Genomic DNA, 15,540 nt, shown 5'->3' with positions numbered 1-15,540 from the left:
GTCAACTATTGATCATTATTAATAGTCCACTTTAATATTATTTAAAATTAAAAAAAATGATCAATTCCAAACTGCAACAATCTGCCATTCAACTCTTATTTCAACATTCTGCTCGGAAGGCTAGTTTAATTGTTTCAGGAGTCGGAAGCCAATCTATTTCATGGCTATTAAAGGAACCAGGAGCATCAAGTGTTTTATTAGATGCCTACATTCCGTATGCCATGACTTGTACAAATGAAGTGATGACTAATAGACCCATTCTAGAAAAGAATGTCGACTCGGTAAAGTATGTTAGTGAGGAGACAGCTTTGGGGATGAGTAGAAAGGCTTTTGAGAGAAGTGCCAAAATTTCCTTCTTTTCCAATATTCAAGAGTTGTTGGATGATGAAAATAATTCAAATAGTATTGTTAGTAGCAATAGTAACATTTTGGGTCAATATGCACAATCATTATCGAAGGCTATTGGTATTGGATGTACAGGAGCTATCAGATCAAAGACTCCAAAGAAGGGAAAGCATCAAGCCTTCATTGCTGTAAATATTATGAATAGTGAGGGCAAAGTTGTGAATAAGACCTATCACTTGATTTTGGAAAAGGATAGGAGAGAAAGAGAGGAAGAAGAATGTTTGATTAGCTCTCTAATTCTCAAACTTTTAATAGAAAATTCTCTTCCACACAACATTAAAACAATTGCAGAAAATCAACAATTAATCTCTGAATTTGAGAATAGTTTTAATAGTTTATTATTTGATTCTGAGAAAATCAGTGAAAGAGAGTGGACCGAGGATTGTTGGGATTTCAATATGGAAAAGCCATTAGTTGGATTGTACACATTTGATGGAGTGAATACTTTCAAGTTGGGTCATTCTGAATCGAACTCAATTCTCAAGGATGAAAACATGAATTACATAATTTTCCCTGGAAGTTTCAACCCACTTCACATTGGACATGTCAAGTTGATGGAAAGAGCTAGAGAAATTGCTCTCTCCCATATGAACAGCTATCAACAAGCAGTAGGTCTACAATCACTCTTTGAAATTTCCGTTCAAAACGTTGACAAGAAGGGAATTGATGAAATGACAGTAACACAACGATTGGAGGATATGAAAGCAGTAACCTCTAATTTCTCCTGCATTGTTACAAAGGCTCCACTTTTCAATCAGAAAGTAACACTCTTTAATAGGGAGACCAAGCTTTTCATTGTGATCGGAGCTGATACAGCCATTAGAATTGTCGACAAGAAGTATTACAACAATAGTGAGAGTGAAATGATCAATGCATTACTGAGCTTCAAGAAGGAGAATTGCCAATTCCTCGTGGGAGGAAGATTGGATCAGAAGGAGAAACAACACTTTTTAACCATGGAAAAAATTCAAGTTCCAAGTGGCTTCCAAGACTTGTTTGTTGAGATTCCCGATTTTAGAGTTGATATTTCATCATCAGAGCTGAGAGCAAACACACCACCTTCCAATACACATTGATATTTATTTGACCAATTCAACGTTCGCAGACCTTTACAATTTTTTAACAACGACAAGTGGCCGTTTTATTAAGGTAGTTCAACTCTAATAAGGACAATTCCAATTAAAATCTCCAAATAAGGGCCCTGAGTGTAAGTGTGTACTTTTACACGTGCAAGGAAAACTTGGCGCATGGAATGGAGAGGGCATCTTCATCAAAAAAAAGAAAACCAAAACCTCCCTCAACAAATTGTTGAATCTACGCCCATTCACTACTAACGTTGAAATGTTTCTCAAGAGAGTAGTAGCTAGTGGTAGTATTAATAATAATCACCCACAGCATCAACCAACAACACTATATGCAAGGGAACAACGAGCTGAAATGTCATGTTTGCTCTCTAGTAATTATTCACCAAACGCTAGTCATTGTTACTTGTCCAACTATAAGATGAGTCAGCACCATTCATCCATTCACAACAGTCAGAGAACAGTGTCCAGTTCACTTCAAGTGAAGAAACTATCCTCCTCAAGAAGGTCCTCCCTTAAGAGATTCATCACAAATAATAGTACATCAAAGGTAGTGAGAAAGGAAGACATTGTGATTATCAATGTTGATGAGGATTGTGCCATTCTCCAAATGATAGACTTTCATTTACATGGTAAGATGGGAAGAGTTGTTTCAATTGTTGGTGACGAAGTAGAATTGGAAATGATGAGAGATTCAGACGAAGACACAGACGATGATTGGATTTTTATTGGAAATAGTAGAGTTGTGGTACCAATCTTTTGTCTCTGCCTTGAAGATAGAGTTTTACAGAGTCGATTACTTTCATAACTGTTGTTAAGAGAATATTGTTATTATTAATATTTCAAAGAAGCAAACCAGTTCGCAACAGTAGTAATGAATAACGAATGGGTGAACCATTCGAGAATGAAAAGCATGCTGCCTCCAATAATAGTACTACAGATAATGTTTCGCGCCAAATATCTGTGATTTTGGAAAGCTTTTTTAACAGTACAAAAAAATTATATGAACAACAACAAACCAAGCAACATGAAAATGCAAGGCCCTCAAACTCCACAAATAAAATCAGTTGTGACAACAACGACGAATAATTATCATCACCATCATTCATCATTGACGACGACTGATTCACCATCACGAGTGAAGGACTCTATTGAACCCTTAAAACAAATCCTCTTGATCTCACCCCAAAGGAAAAAGCACATGGAAGATGTGATACGGAAAATGTCTAAGGAAGATAGGGAATCAATGCTTCAGGCAATCTATCAGAAGAATGGAAAACTTTCAACTGAATACAATGTAAATATCTTTGACCAAGTCATTTCACATCAACAATCAGATTAATTTATTTCTTGGTTGCTGCAGGTGCTGATTTATCACCAGGATTCTTGAATAAATTTTGCATCTTGGCACTCTCCTCAAAGTACATCTTGAGCCAATGCTTTTTTCTAAAGTTATCCTTATGTTCGAGTTCAATAGCTTTCTCAGTTTGTTCCAGAGATTGTGTTGTCTTAAATGTATTGGTTTTCTCGGTTGGCAGATAAAATCCACAAAATCTCGAGCTGTATCCACTGAATAAGTTTGGATCACTTTCATCATAATCTCCTTCATCATCGACCTCTGATGGATCAATCTCTACGTGCAATCTTCTTGGTTTGCTACTACTTTCATTATATCTGGAGGTGACAAAATCCTTTCGTGATGACAGGAATTCATTCTCATTTTGTTGGTCCTTAAATTGTTTCCCGTATTGTTGTTCCCACTGGACTCTTGTATAGTGTTCCTTCTTTAAAGTTTCCTTGAGAGAATGCACAGCAGCATTCGGAGTAACACCTTTAGGTCTATTCATTTTGATGATAAAAGTTGTGTGATATGATTGTTATTTTCAACAAGACAAGATAATGAAATAATAAACAAGAATTAACTGATTATTAATCGGATCCGAACGTTTTGAATGTAGTTATGTACAAAGAGTGGTTGGGGTGGTTGTTCAAACCTTAACTTGTTTTTTTCTGATTTGAAATGTGGTTAAAACCTTTCAAACTGTAAAGAATGGCGCCAAAAATTTATTGCAAATAAACAACGGAATTTCATCATATCATCACAGCTGCCATGAATATTTGAAAGTATATTTATGAAATTAATAAACAATCTAAACAACAAACAATAAATCGGTCATCTAATATTGTTCTATGAATAGGAGAAGATCAACAAGTTAATTGACAAAAAAAATGTTTCTAAAGAGAAAGCAAACAGCACCACAATACGATGACGATGAGGTGGAAAATCAATATGATGATGCGGAACAAGAACCAATAGATGAAGAGGATGAATTAAATGATGATGAACTAAATGCACTCTATGAAGAGGAACAACAGGCTGACAATTCCGAACAACAAGAACAAGATGAAGATGAAGAAATGGAAGATGATGAAGAGGAGGATAAAGAATCATCTTCGGAGGATGAAAAAACACTTTCATTTGCTGAAAGATTGGCACTCAGTAATATGAAACCAAAATCAAATTTCAAAACAAATGATAAGCATCTTCAACAACAAAATAGACATCGTAATGGTAAACATCATACTCCAACAAAGAAAAAAGTTGAAAAGGGTGAAAAGACTGTTATTGAAAGGAAAAATAAGAATGCTCCAAAGGAAGTGAGTTCAAAACTCAAACCAAAATCCATTCCAGACATTGCAAAGAGATTGGGTTATGTGAAAAAAAAGTCACGTGATCCTAGATTTGACCCAACAGCAAGTGATACAGATCCATCATCGTTTAAACAATTTTCTGGCCATTATAAACATGTTTTCGATCAATTAAAGGATGAAATAGACGAAAATAGAGAAAGATTAAGAGATAAATCACTGACCTATGAGGACAGAAATGAAATTCAAAGAGAAATTTCAAGACTTCAAACCAGAAATAAGAAATTCGAAACTCAAAAGGCCGTTGCAGAGGTCAAAGACTCATTCTACAAGAGAGAAAAGAAATTAATCTCAGAAAAGGGTAAACAAGCTTACTTCTTAAAAGATTCTGATGTGAAAAAGATTCTCAAAGAAAGAAAAGTTGAAGGTATCAAAAAATCAGGCAAGATGAACAAATTCATCAAAAAGACCAAGAGAAAGGATAAGAGTAGAGTTGCCTCACTCATGCCAACCAAGAGAAGAGAATAAACTTTTGCCGCCAAATTTCAAAAACATTTAAACGTTCAAAAAAAATGAGAATTATCAGGAGTGGTGAAACGGCTACTCTAACCAACAAGAATCACACAAAATATTTAGATGATTCTTCTTCATCGGATCAATATGAGGAATATAAGATTAATAGGAGTAAGAAGAAGAAAATGAATGAATTATCTGATGACTCTGATGAATTAATGTCTTCTCCTGTTATAACCAAGTCAAAGACAACCAATAATAAGAAATCAAAATCATCAACAACAACAAGTGATAAAACTAACAACAAGAGAAAGACAACATCAACTAATGGAGTATCCAAAGCCAAACAGGCAAAATTAACTTCGGCGAAGGAATGGAAAAATGCATCATCACGGAAACAATCAAAAAAGTTGCAACTTGAAGAGGATGATGAAAAGGAGAGCAACATGATAGCCAAAATTGACCAAGTGACGGAGAAGGCTAATGATAAAAAGCAAAGAGTTACTTTGACTGCTTTCATTTCAGATTCCACACCATTTTGTGCAATTGACTATGATGAAAGTAAGGACATCACTCAAGTGAAAGATAAGGATCTTGTTACAATTTGCATGGAAAATAATGAAGCTGGAAGAACAGATGCTTTTGTGGATATAAAGAATGGATCTGTCAAACTTTTGCATCACTCTGGTTCAAGACTTGTTGTTGCCACTCATGACGAAGAGGAGGATCAGGAAACAAAGAAACTTGAAATTGATATGAAACTAAAGAGAAGTTCAACAATTACAGAGAAGGACAAAAAGTTTATGGGAAAAGCTTCCGAGTGGAAAACTATTCGATACAGAGATGAGAAGGCAGATGAGCTACTCACAGAACCTATCAGGATTAAAAGTAGAGTGTATGGTCACAGAGATGACGTCTTTACAGTTTATGAAACTAGATTAACATGCTCAAGGAAAGGTTCACACACACCAACTCAACCTGGTATCAGTGGGCATTTTGGTGTTCCATCTGATTCTATTGTTGCTATGGCTATGGGTGGATATGGAGACGAAGATTATGGAGATGTTTTTATTTATACTGGTCAAGGTGGTACTGATACTGAGAATCAAACTCTTAATCGATATAATATCAGTTTGGTGGAGAGTATGAAAAGAAGAATGCCAGTCAGACTTGTGAGAGGTTATCAATTAGATTCTGCCTATGCACCTGCTAAAGGTTATAGATATGATGGGTTATATTGGGTTACCGATTATTGGAGAGAACCACAAAGGTTAAAAACAGGTGATTTTGGAGCTTTAGTATACAGATACAGAATGATTAGATTGGAGGGTCAACCACCAATTTCCAAAGTGAAAAAAGCAAACTTTAAACCTAAAGGAGTTCATAGACCATCTAGAAACGAATATGTGCACAGTCAAATTGTTTCCAAGCTATATGTGAAGGGAACACTTATTGAAACCGATCGAGATGGTAGAAGATTGTACTTTTCAGGTGTAAGCTCAAGTGCATGGGGTAATTCATTCACTTTGAATGTGACAGCACCTTGCTCTGTTGACATTTCATCATATGTAGAGTTGTCTTCTAGAATTCCATACTTCCCTTCGATATTGGATAAAACCTTATTACAGAAATACAAATTAAGCACACAAAACTGGAGAAAGGAAATCAAATTCAGCGCTATTGGGCTGATACCTCAACCAGCAGAAAGTAACGATTCTACACTAGGACTAGATTGTATATACAATAATTTTGGCGTTCCAATTCCCCAAAGAATTTACCAAACTAATTTGGAACTTTCGTTTTCCAATTTCCATGAATCTGCAAAAGTTGCAAACCACAGCAGTCAGCCAACTCTTACTTTTATAAGCAAGAAACATAAGCATCCAGAATATGTTCCTGTCGCATATTCAACTAGTGAAAATGGAATAGTATCCACAAGTTGCTTCTATTCATTACTAGGAAACCTAAGTCACTACATTAAAATGAATGGTGGAGGTATGAGGAAAGATTTGGAAAATTATGAACAACACTTGATTGATGAACGAGTGCATTTTAAGAACCAGCTCTTAAAATCAGACAAATCTACTTTGCAGGAACGAAAAGTTAGTAACTTTAAGCGAGTCAGAAACATACTAGACAAATTGTAATTTATAAATTATTGTTTTAAACCACCTAGGTCGATAACATCTCTCAAAAGTGTGAGCACTGTTCGCAAAGGTTCAGGATGCTTCATAAAGAACCAACTTTTCGTCGACAATCCCTCACAAGTTCTGTGGAAAAATTCAAAACGTTCCTTCATGTGATTTCTTACTTCACGAACAGATTGACTTTCCTCTCCATAGGCAATAAATTCATAAATCAAAACGTGTGAAACAATAACATTGATAGATTCCTGTAAAGTACCCACCACTACACGTGTCACCAAAAGTCTAGCCTTAATCATAGCCTCTTGTTCTTTGCTCATTCTTTCAGTAGTTGCGCTGAATGAAGGTGAGAGTGTCTCGGTTGGAGTTGAAGAGCCAAGCTCATTTCCTGTCTTGTTGTTGCTTAGTTCAGTATTATATTTGCTCGAAGGTATAATCTTTAGGGTATCAACACAAGCTTCAGCACATTTGAAGATTGTTTCAATATTAGGGCTATTGGATTGCATTGAAAGAACAATAACAGGCTCTACAGGTTGTTCAATTCCATCATCACTAGGAAGAATGGTCAAACAACGAATGGATGCAACCAAGCTTTGTAATGTTCCAAAAACTGTCAAATCTATTTGAGTATTCCAATTTAACATCTCTCTTCCTTGATAAAGATTCTTGATAGCATCTGTAGCATGGGTAATAAATGGAGACTCTTCAGAATTGTAAGGAATGGTGTTTTCATAGTTTGTTCTTTCTCTGAAAGGGCGTCTAGTCTTGGTACCTGTTGAGGTTGGTCTGGAGGCACGAAGTTCTTCCATATAATGTTTGTCCTTTTCGTGGAGTTTTCTTTCGTGTTGTGTGATTGGGGTAACAGCAGACAAAATCAATCTAAAATGCTTAACAGCATTCACGCACTTGGCTGTTGCTACAAGAGATGATTGGACAAGGTAAGGTAAATTTGGTAAAATGTGAGATCTGGCAAGTGCATTCACTAGCATACCAATGAGTTCAACTTCTTCAATAAGAGCAAAAGTCAAAGGTCTCTTATCCCATAATTCATCCAAACCTAAAACTAATCTCTTTCTGTGAGTATTACAAAAATCTTGAACTTGTTGAACAAAATATTGATATTGACCATAGTTTGTATCTTCATCCATCATGGCCATATTTCTCTTAGGTTGAGTTGCAACATAGTAACAATTCAAGAGAGTAGTGATAATCTTCAAGCTATATCTCCAAGCAGTATGCCAGTAAGTTCTTTCTCCTTCAAAGTAGGTCTGACCTGCATATTTTCCACATCCAGAACTTAAAAATGTACAACCAGAAAACTTTTGTAAGATATTGTTGGCAACCATCATTGAACTTCCAGCTCGAGTAGTGGAGAAAGCCAAAAGTAAATTGAGAACGTTAATGGTGTGTTTAGAATGTTGTTCGTCAACTCCATCAAAAGTGGTCAAACATTCACATAGTTCTCTGCAAATATAGTTTCCATATTCTTCATTGATAGTAACTTTGATACAAACAGCCAAAATCGAAATAGCCAATTCTGTGCATTGCTCGTATCTGTTAAATGTCTTCAAGATTTGGAAAAGTATTGGAGTGAGTTTGGAACATGTTCTGACACCAATAGCTTCATCCAAATCAACAAAGTACATCAAGAGACAACCCAAAATTTCTTTTGTTGCATTAGACTTCTTTCTTTGAACTTGTGTATGTAATAAATGTGTCAACTTTGATAAATGGTCAGAAAGCCAACTGCTGTGCTTTTCAATCAAATCTGTTGGAGGGAAATTGGCGTTGAATTTGTGGATTAGCTTGGCTAGCATTGCAGCAACTTCAATGTGGAAGGTATTCAATAGGTTATCCAAAAGTTTTGGCAATGGAACATAAACTTCAAGATCGAGACCGAATTCATTGGTTGGGTTGAAAACATATTTGGTCATAGCATCACCTTCTGAAATCTTGAGTCCTACAACTAGAATATCAATAATATTCAAAAAGTATTCTTCAGATGATTCCTCTCTTGTGAGAAGAGGAGATTCCAAGCTCACAGAAAACAAGGCATGCAAGGATTTAAGCAGAGCAATAAATGCTTCCTCTACGGCAATTTTTTGATTTAGCAATGATAGAGAGTCGAGTAACTCGGCACTAATACCAGTTTCCCATCTCACAATTCTATCTGTATCATACAGAACATCCTTCTTGGTATTTCTTTCAAGGAGATAGTCCGAGAAGAAAATTTCTCTTCCCAATTGTTGTGAATCTCTCTTTGAAAGTCTATCAATATCTTGAATAAGACCAGACAAGTAGTTAATATTGTTCATAATGAATGAAATTGAAGTCTTGAGTATAGTTTGAATTGTTTTAGAGTCCTTTTCAAAGAGAGTCTTTTCAATATCAGTTTCCATACTATGGTCTTGTTTCAATATTCTGAGATTGTACATATCGACAGAGCAAATAGCAATAACTGAAGTAATAGATCTAAGGATATCAATATTCTTACTAGTGGATTCATCTTTGGTAAAGATGGTAAACATATTCTTCATTGATTTCCAGAAATAGCTGTCATTTCTTAAAATCTTTGTAATTTTGGATCTATTCTCTCCATTTTGGAAAATAGATTGAATGACAGCCAAAGCACTTCTTACTAGACTTGTTCTCTTTTCTACAATATAATTTTCAGTATTTTCTATAATCTTTAAAATTGTAACAAGAACACCTCCAGGGGCGAGCTCTTCATCGTTCTTCTCCTTCTTGATTTTAATCTTTGCTGGTGTTGAGGTCAAGAACAAGTCAGCCAAACCTCTTTGAATTTCTACTGTTGTTGAAATTAAATCAAGAAGTGCAATTTTCAATTCATCACTTTCACCAACACTCTGAAGTCTGTACAAGCAACGCCCAACTAGAGAGCTAGATTGGTTACCCAAATAACCAACAAGGGATGGAGGTCTGGAATTGTAGTCTTCAGTGAGTTGAGCAATCAAGGTAATAATCTTACATGCTAAAATTCTAATTTCTGGCGCATTAGGATGATCAATAAATTCAAAAATAGAAGTAATGAGTGGCACTTGTTGTTTTCCTAGTAACTTTGAGAAAAGTACATCCTCAAATGTTGAAATATTTGTTGCTTTGGCAATTTGTCTGAATCTCAAGATTGAATCCAACAACTTGAGAGATTCAACAATAAGACTTTGAACTGTTGCTGCTTCATCTGTCTTTTCATGACGAAGGATATTCTCAAGAAAAGTACCACCCAAGCCAATCAATGAGAACAAAACTTGATACAAACTACCATCGTGAAGGAAGGCATTCAAAAGTGGTCTACCACCACATCCTACAAGAGATTGAGAAGACTTTCTTTCAGCCCACAATGAATCTTGAGCAATTTGGTTGAAAATTTGAAGACACTTAAGAGCAATCAACCATCTTTCTTCCAATTTTTGATATCTCCATGAATCATGAACAGAAAATATGTTGCTGCAAATAAAAGGTTGAATTTCTATGACAGAATCCATTGGTCCTGGATGATTTTTGGCCAATGACAACACTGTGTCCAGTAAGCTTAGGGTTGCACCATATCTACCAATCATACATTCTTCTCTCAAAATATTTGAAAAATGATACTTTTGAATCAAAAGAGAAACTTGGCATGCTGTATCCACAGGAGATACTTCAGAAAGAGCATGCAAACATTTAGAACATGATAATACTATTTCCATAGGAATGCTTGAAAGTGGGAAATCAGAGAAATACTTCAATAAGTGTGAAAGAAGTTGTACAATTCCTCTCTTCTCGTCTCTGGATGAATAAATTTGCTTACTTAAAAGCAATTCAATCAAGTATTTTTCTAATTTTTCAATGTTAAGCATTTTGAAACTAATGACTCTATAGAGTAAATTCAAAAAATAGTGCATTGTCGAACGAACATGTGGATTATTGATAGAAACAGAATTTTGCAACACTTCAATAATTTGACTAAACATGAGTTTCCAAATATAGCTTGAAAAGTTGAAAGTTACAAGGCAGGTTTCTGCAGTTTGATTAACAACTATGCATTGTACATTTGGTGGAATCACTACATTAGTAGTCTCGTCTCTAACTGATGTTATCGTAACTAAAGGTGTTTGTTTTGTTTCCCATTCATTTGAATTTGATTGGTCCAGTCCGCATATTCTCTTAAGCTCTGTGTGGGTCATCTCAATACAGTATGTGTCTTGTGACTCCATAATAGATCTCACGCTCACTGTACTTTGATTATCACAACACATTAAAGATAATAATCTAAGAATTTCTTTCCTAGCAGGAAATACTAATTTGAAATATGTCAACAGCTCGCTATATGGCTTCTGTAACATTTGATCGTTAAAAATCATGGATAATTTTTGATCCTCGATACAGTATGGTTTTGGTTGTATAACTATTTCAGTTACAGAAAAAACTTGCTCCAAAATTTGATATGGAATTTTGTGGAATCTAAATAAAAAGTAGATGCATGAAACTCCTCCTGAAACCACTGTTCTATAACCCTCAATATTATTATTATTTACCACAAATGGATTATCATCTCTGTCAAACATTTTTCTAATAAATTCCAATCCATTTTCTTTAATACCTTTTTGAGCCAGATCATAAATTACTTGTGGTGAAACATTATTTTGGGTAAGATGAAGGAAAGCTGCCCAAAATATTCTGATGGCTGCCGTGTGAGGTTCATCAATAAGTGTCTTGAGGTTGTCATTTATCATAGCAATTTCTCTTTCTTTGAAGGAAGAGTATGTTCCACCTTGATTTGTTTTTTCAAGAGCGTTTTCAAATCCAAGAATTTCCACAAAGAGCAGTACAGACAAACATACTATTCTCCTTATTGTTTGAAATCCTTTAATAGAAACATTTCCAATACTTCTATTAATATTTCCGAAATCGTTTGCCTTTAGAACAAGTGTGAGTAATATATTTAAGTTTCAGTATACTTACATGATAATGTTGAGAAATTAAATTTAAAAATGTTTTGAAATCGCATTGTCTTCCATAATAGAGCATGAACAAGACATTTAGTATAGAAGCTTGTTCATTCAATTTTTGTTCGGTAAGCTCTACCTTTCTTCTGGTGGCTTCAGTCTCGGTTAATGATGACTCATTAATACTCTTCAAATGTGTGTTAATATCACAGGCATCAAAAAATAGGGTGTGCATAGTTTGTTCAAGGTTATTATTGAAAAGCCAAGTTGCAATATCGTGGCAAACTTTTGTCCTTTCATCACAATTATCGTCTTCCGAATATTCAGTATCAATCCTAAGAATTGTTGAAATACACTCTAGTAATAAAATTCTTTCCGAATAATAAAAATTAATAATCTAAATATTTAGATAATAATCCATTAATATTATTAATTAAGTTATTATTATAATTATTATAATAATCAAGAATGTGAACATACTTTTTGAATGGATTGTGAGTCTGATGTGAGAGCATCAGGAGCTTCACAAACAACATAATCTTCCAACAATCTGTAACAGCTATCTTCGTTTAATTTCTACAAGAATGATAATCAATAAATTTTGATATCTCCAAAACATACCGTTCTCTTCACCAATTCAGAAACAATATCCTTTTGTTTGATATCCTTTTCTTCAGGTTTTCTATTTTCAAAACTTTTCCATACATCCTTTAATGAATTCTTTACACTTTCCAAAACTTGAGCCTATTTAATAGTAAACAATTCATATTAAAAATCATCATGATGATTAATCCACACATACCCACGGAAAATTATCTACAGGAGAAGTCAAAACTCCATACAATAAAGAAAATGATCTTTTATAATAATCACAAAGCTCCTCAGTATTTGATTTTGTTGAAGAAGCCTTGCCACTACTATTTTTCGGCAGCGATGATGATGTTCTAATCATATTGTTATTGGTGCTGCTTTAATTTTTTAAAAAAAATTTAAATTATTAAAATTAATTTTTATGAATTCTTCAAGAATACTTTGAAGCCAAACACAAGCTTACCAAGTGTGATCATCAGATAATTCTGTGATTGAGAATTGCTGAATTATAAAACAACTTTTGCTTTAGAACCTTATTTATTAATTTCAATCTCGAAATCACTTTTCAGCAGCGCATATACGTATTGTTCACAACAACCACACACATCTCACCATTAATTGCAAGGCCATATGAAAACAACCAATCGGATCCAATTCCAACAACCCTTTCATCCGAATCTTTAATGATCAGACAGAAAAAAACTACATTCTTTGTGAGAAGAGATCTTTTTGATCTTTTACCCTTCTATTCTCTCATTCTACTATTACACAGCAACAATATTCACAACATCTGAATCACACACAGAACAATATTCAATATCAGCACGAATCACTGCCAGGAACAGAAAATCCACTTTCCACCCTCGTCCTTTTCAAACTCTTCGAGAAGTAATAAAAGCGACGACGAAACTAAAAGAAAATGTCCCAAACCTCATCACCATCATCAGGTGAAGAGAATAATGCTTCTTCCGAAGTTGTGCAACAAGGTCAACTAACAACACCTGTCAGAGTGAGAAGATTTGCTACAATCATTTCGAATACTTCACCAATGGCTGGACGATTCCAAAAATCCTCTTCCAATAATTCTTCACCACCAGATTCTAATACTGCCAACAATAATAATAATAATAACAACAACAATACGAATAATGGTAAACAAGATCAACAATCTCCTAGAGTTGAAAATAGTGTTTCCTCTTCACCAGTCACAATAACATCACAAAACAATGTACAGAAAGTTACTTGGTTGAGTGAACTCGCACAGGAGGATCAATTACTAATTCCATCAGCAGAATTCAAGTGTTTCAAATTGTCTTGTCCATTCATTGTTGTTGGGACATCGAAAATGAAATATCAAATAACAATGACTGTCAGAAATGGAAAATGTTCACTTTCATCACATAGAAGATATTCAGAAGTATTGAAATTTCATCAAAGATTGGCAAAAGTCATGAAAATGACAAAGGAATTAACGAATTTATTTCCTGCAAAGGTTGCATTCATCATTAAAAATCCAGAGAAGAGAAGAAAATTAGGATTTGAAAAGTATTTTGATTTATTAGTAATGGAAATCATGACACAATTGGAATCTTCACTCTCCAAAGATTGGATCCATCAAGTAGTTAGTATTATTCTCGAAGATTTGTTTGATATTCAATTTGTTGAGGATGTTATCAATGCAATGAGAAGAAATGGTGAAAAATCTAATGGTTTCAATAATTTAATTGAGGATGTTGCAAGTTCAATCAATTTATCCATTTCCCTCAAGCAAATGCACAAATCATGCATTTCATCTTCATTAAGTGAGCATGCATTATTGGCCAATGTGTTATTGTCCGAAAGTGCGACGAAAATTACAACCATTTCAGAGTTGCTATTATTCGAAAGTACACAACCTAAATATCTAACAACTCTATTCTCCTCAGATTATAAGAAAAGAGATGAATATGGTGGATCGTATAGATTAAGTGAAGTTGATTCCATAGTTGATAGAGATGCACAGAATACTGAGTATCAAATTCTCAAATTGAATTTGAATAGATTTGGGGACAGACAATCTTTGGATTCCATTCTCCAGTCAATATGTTCTGCCATTGATGTCCATGTCAAGACAAAGAACACAATGCTACGAAGGGAAATTGAAAATCTCTCAAGAATTGATCCAGCCATCAAGCAACTCAATGAAAAGGGAGAAAAGATAAGAAGTGAATTTTTGGAAGAAATATTCAAAGACATTTACTCAACAAACACAGTATCGGATAATTATCCAACATATGAATCTGAAATTCAGTTCATTAAGAAGACATTGGACTCACTCGCATCAGTTTCTAAACAAAATAAGGAATTGGAAATGAAATCTTCCATTCTCTTCACTCAACTTCTAAAAGCCATTCAATCTCATGACAAGCAATTAATTCAGAAAACTGTTGAGCAAATCACTCTCAAATCTCAAGCTATTGCAGATGTTAATGAAAAATTGGTTGAAATTGTTAAATCTTGGCTGGCCTATATGGACATTCACATCTCAAAGAAGAATACGGAAAAGGATGAGGTACACAAGGACTTTATTCTCCTATTCTTAATTCCAATGATTTATAGCGTGATTAGTAACAAGTTAGGATTCTCTCCAAGTGTAATGAATCTCTTCTTTGGTTTAAGATCTTCATCTGTTACAACAGAATTTGAATTGTTGAGCGAGAAAGATTTGTATATTGCTCCAGGTCCTTCACATGACCCAACAAGCTCACCAATTTCATCCTCATCAAGTAATGGTGAAAAATCCTCTGCAAATAATTCCAATAACTCGACACCAACCACACCTAAGAAATCTTCCAAGAAACAAAATGTTTTCGATGAGCAAGTCCTTCCAAAGAATTTGTATGGCACCAATGCTATTCATGCATTACGTATTTTGACCCTTTTAACTGATTCTCAATATTCATCATATAGTTATCGATTTGTATTTGTGAAAAAGTTGTGGATTATGCTATTTGAGGAAATTTCAAAGGAAATTGACGATTGGCAGAATGTACATTATGTCTTACACGAGGAGGAACGTAAATTATCCAGAATTTTCATCAACTTTGCCGATGACTCAATTATTGATGACTTTTTCGATATCCAAGAATTGACAACAGAAAAACTTAACAAGACTGCTCGAAATTTGAAAAATTCTTCTGAATGTTACAATACAGAAAGTTTAATAAC

At 34.5% G+C, this 15,540-nt stretch overlaps 7 protein-coding genes across 7 annotated transcripts; 5 read left to right on the top strand and 2 right to left on the bottom strand.

Moving 5' to 3' along the window:
• Nucleotides 1–221: 221 nt before the first annotated feature.
• NAEGRDRAFT_67443 (uncharacterized protein) lies at nucleotides 222–1,481 on the top strand (the record flags this gene model as incomplete). Its single annotated transcript, XM_002677384.1, has 1 exon — nucleotides 222–1,481. One exon carries the CDS (start codon nucleotides 222–224, stop codon nucleotides 1,479–1,481), a length of 1,260 nt encoding a protein of 419 aa, XP_002677430.1.
• Nucleotides 1,482–1,842: 361 nt separating this feature from the next.
• Nucleotides 1,843–2,295, top strand: NAEGRDRAFT_67442 (uncharacterized protein; the record flags this gene model as incomplete). The annotated part of the gene is made up of 1 exon (XM_002677383.1): nucleotides 1,843–2,295. The coding sequence occupies one exon, from the start codon at nucleotides 1,843–1,845 to the stop codon at nucleotides 2,293–2,295; it is 453 nt and encodes a 150-aa protein (XP_002677429.1).
• Nucleotides 2,296–2,830: 535 nt separating this feature from the next.
• NAEGRDRAFT_67441 (uncharacterized protein) lies at nucleotides 2,831–3,334 on the bottom strand (the record flags this gene model as incomplete). Its single annotated transcript, XM_002677287.1, has 1 exon — nucleotides 2,831–3,334. The coding sequence occupies one exon, from the start codon at nucleotides 3,332–3,334 to the stop codon at nucleotides 2,831–2,833; it is 504 nt and encodes a 167-aa protein (XP_002677333.1).
• A 382-nt stretch (nucleotides 3,335–3,716) lies between these two features.
• On the top strand, nucleotides 3,717–4,664 carry NAEGRDRAFT_67440 (uncharacterized protein; the record flags this gene model as incomplete). The annotated part of the gene is made up of 1 exon (XM_002677382.1): nucleotides 3,717–4,664. One exon carries the CDS (start codon nucleotides 3,717–3,719, stop codon nucleotides 4,662–4,664), a length of 948 nt encoding a protein of 315 aa, XP_002677428.1.
• A 170-nt stretch (nucleotides 4,665–4,834) lies between these two features.
• NAEGRDRAFT_67439 (uncharacterized protein) lies at nucleotides 4,835–5,862 on the top strand (the record flags this gene model as incomplete). The annotated part of the gene is made up of 2 exons (XM_002677381.1): nucleotides 4,835–5,713; nucleotides 5,782–5,862. 2 exons carry the CDS (start codon nucleotides 4,835–4,837, stop codon nucleotides 5,860–5,862), a joined length of 960 nt encoding a protein of 319 aa, XP_002677427.1.
• A 1,048-nt stretch (nucleotides 5,863–6,910) lies between these two features.
• Nucleotides 6,911–11,977, bottom strand: NAEGRDRAFT_48986 (uncharacterized protein; the record flags this gene model as incomplete). Its single annotated transcript, XM_002677286.1, has 3 exons — nucleotides 6,911–6,919; nucleotides 7,057–11,712; nucleotides 11,882–11,977. The coding sequence occupies 3 exons, from the start codon at nucleotides 11,975–11,977 to the stop codon at nucleotides 6,911–6,913; spliced, it is 4,761 nt and encodes a 1,586-aa protein (XP_002677332.1).
• A 1,275-nt stretch (nucleotides 11,978–13,252) lies between these two features.
• Nucleotides 13,253–15,327, top strand: NAEGRDRAFT_79697 (uncharacterized protein; the record flags this gene model as incomplete). Its single annotated transcript, XM_002677380.1, has 2 exons — nucleotides 13,253–15,193; nucleotides 15,283–15,327. The coding sequence occupies 2 exons, from the start codon at nucleotides 13,253–13,255 to the stop codon at nucleotides 15,325–15,327; spliced, it is 1,986 nt and encodes a 661-aa protein (XP_002677426.1).
• Between the last annotated feature and the right edge of the window lie 213 nt (nucleotides 15,328–15,540).

The sequence above is a fragment of the Naegleria gruberi genome, assembly GCF_000004985.1.
Source record: "Naegleria gruberi genomic scaffold NAEGRscaffold_23, whole genome shotgun sequence".
Taxonomy (NCBI): Eukaryota; Heterolobosea; class Eutetramitea; order Acrasida; family Naegleriidae; genus Naegleria; species Naegleria gruberi.
The sequence above is the reverse complement of the archived record's forward strand: the minus strand, read 5'-3'. Positions and strand labels throughout refer to the sequence as shown.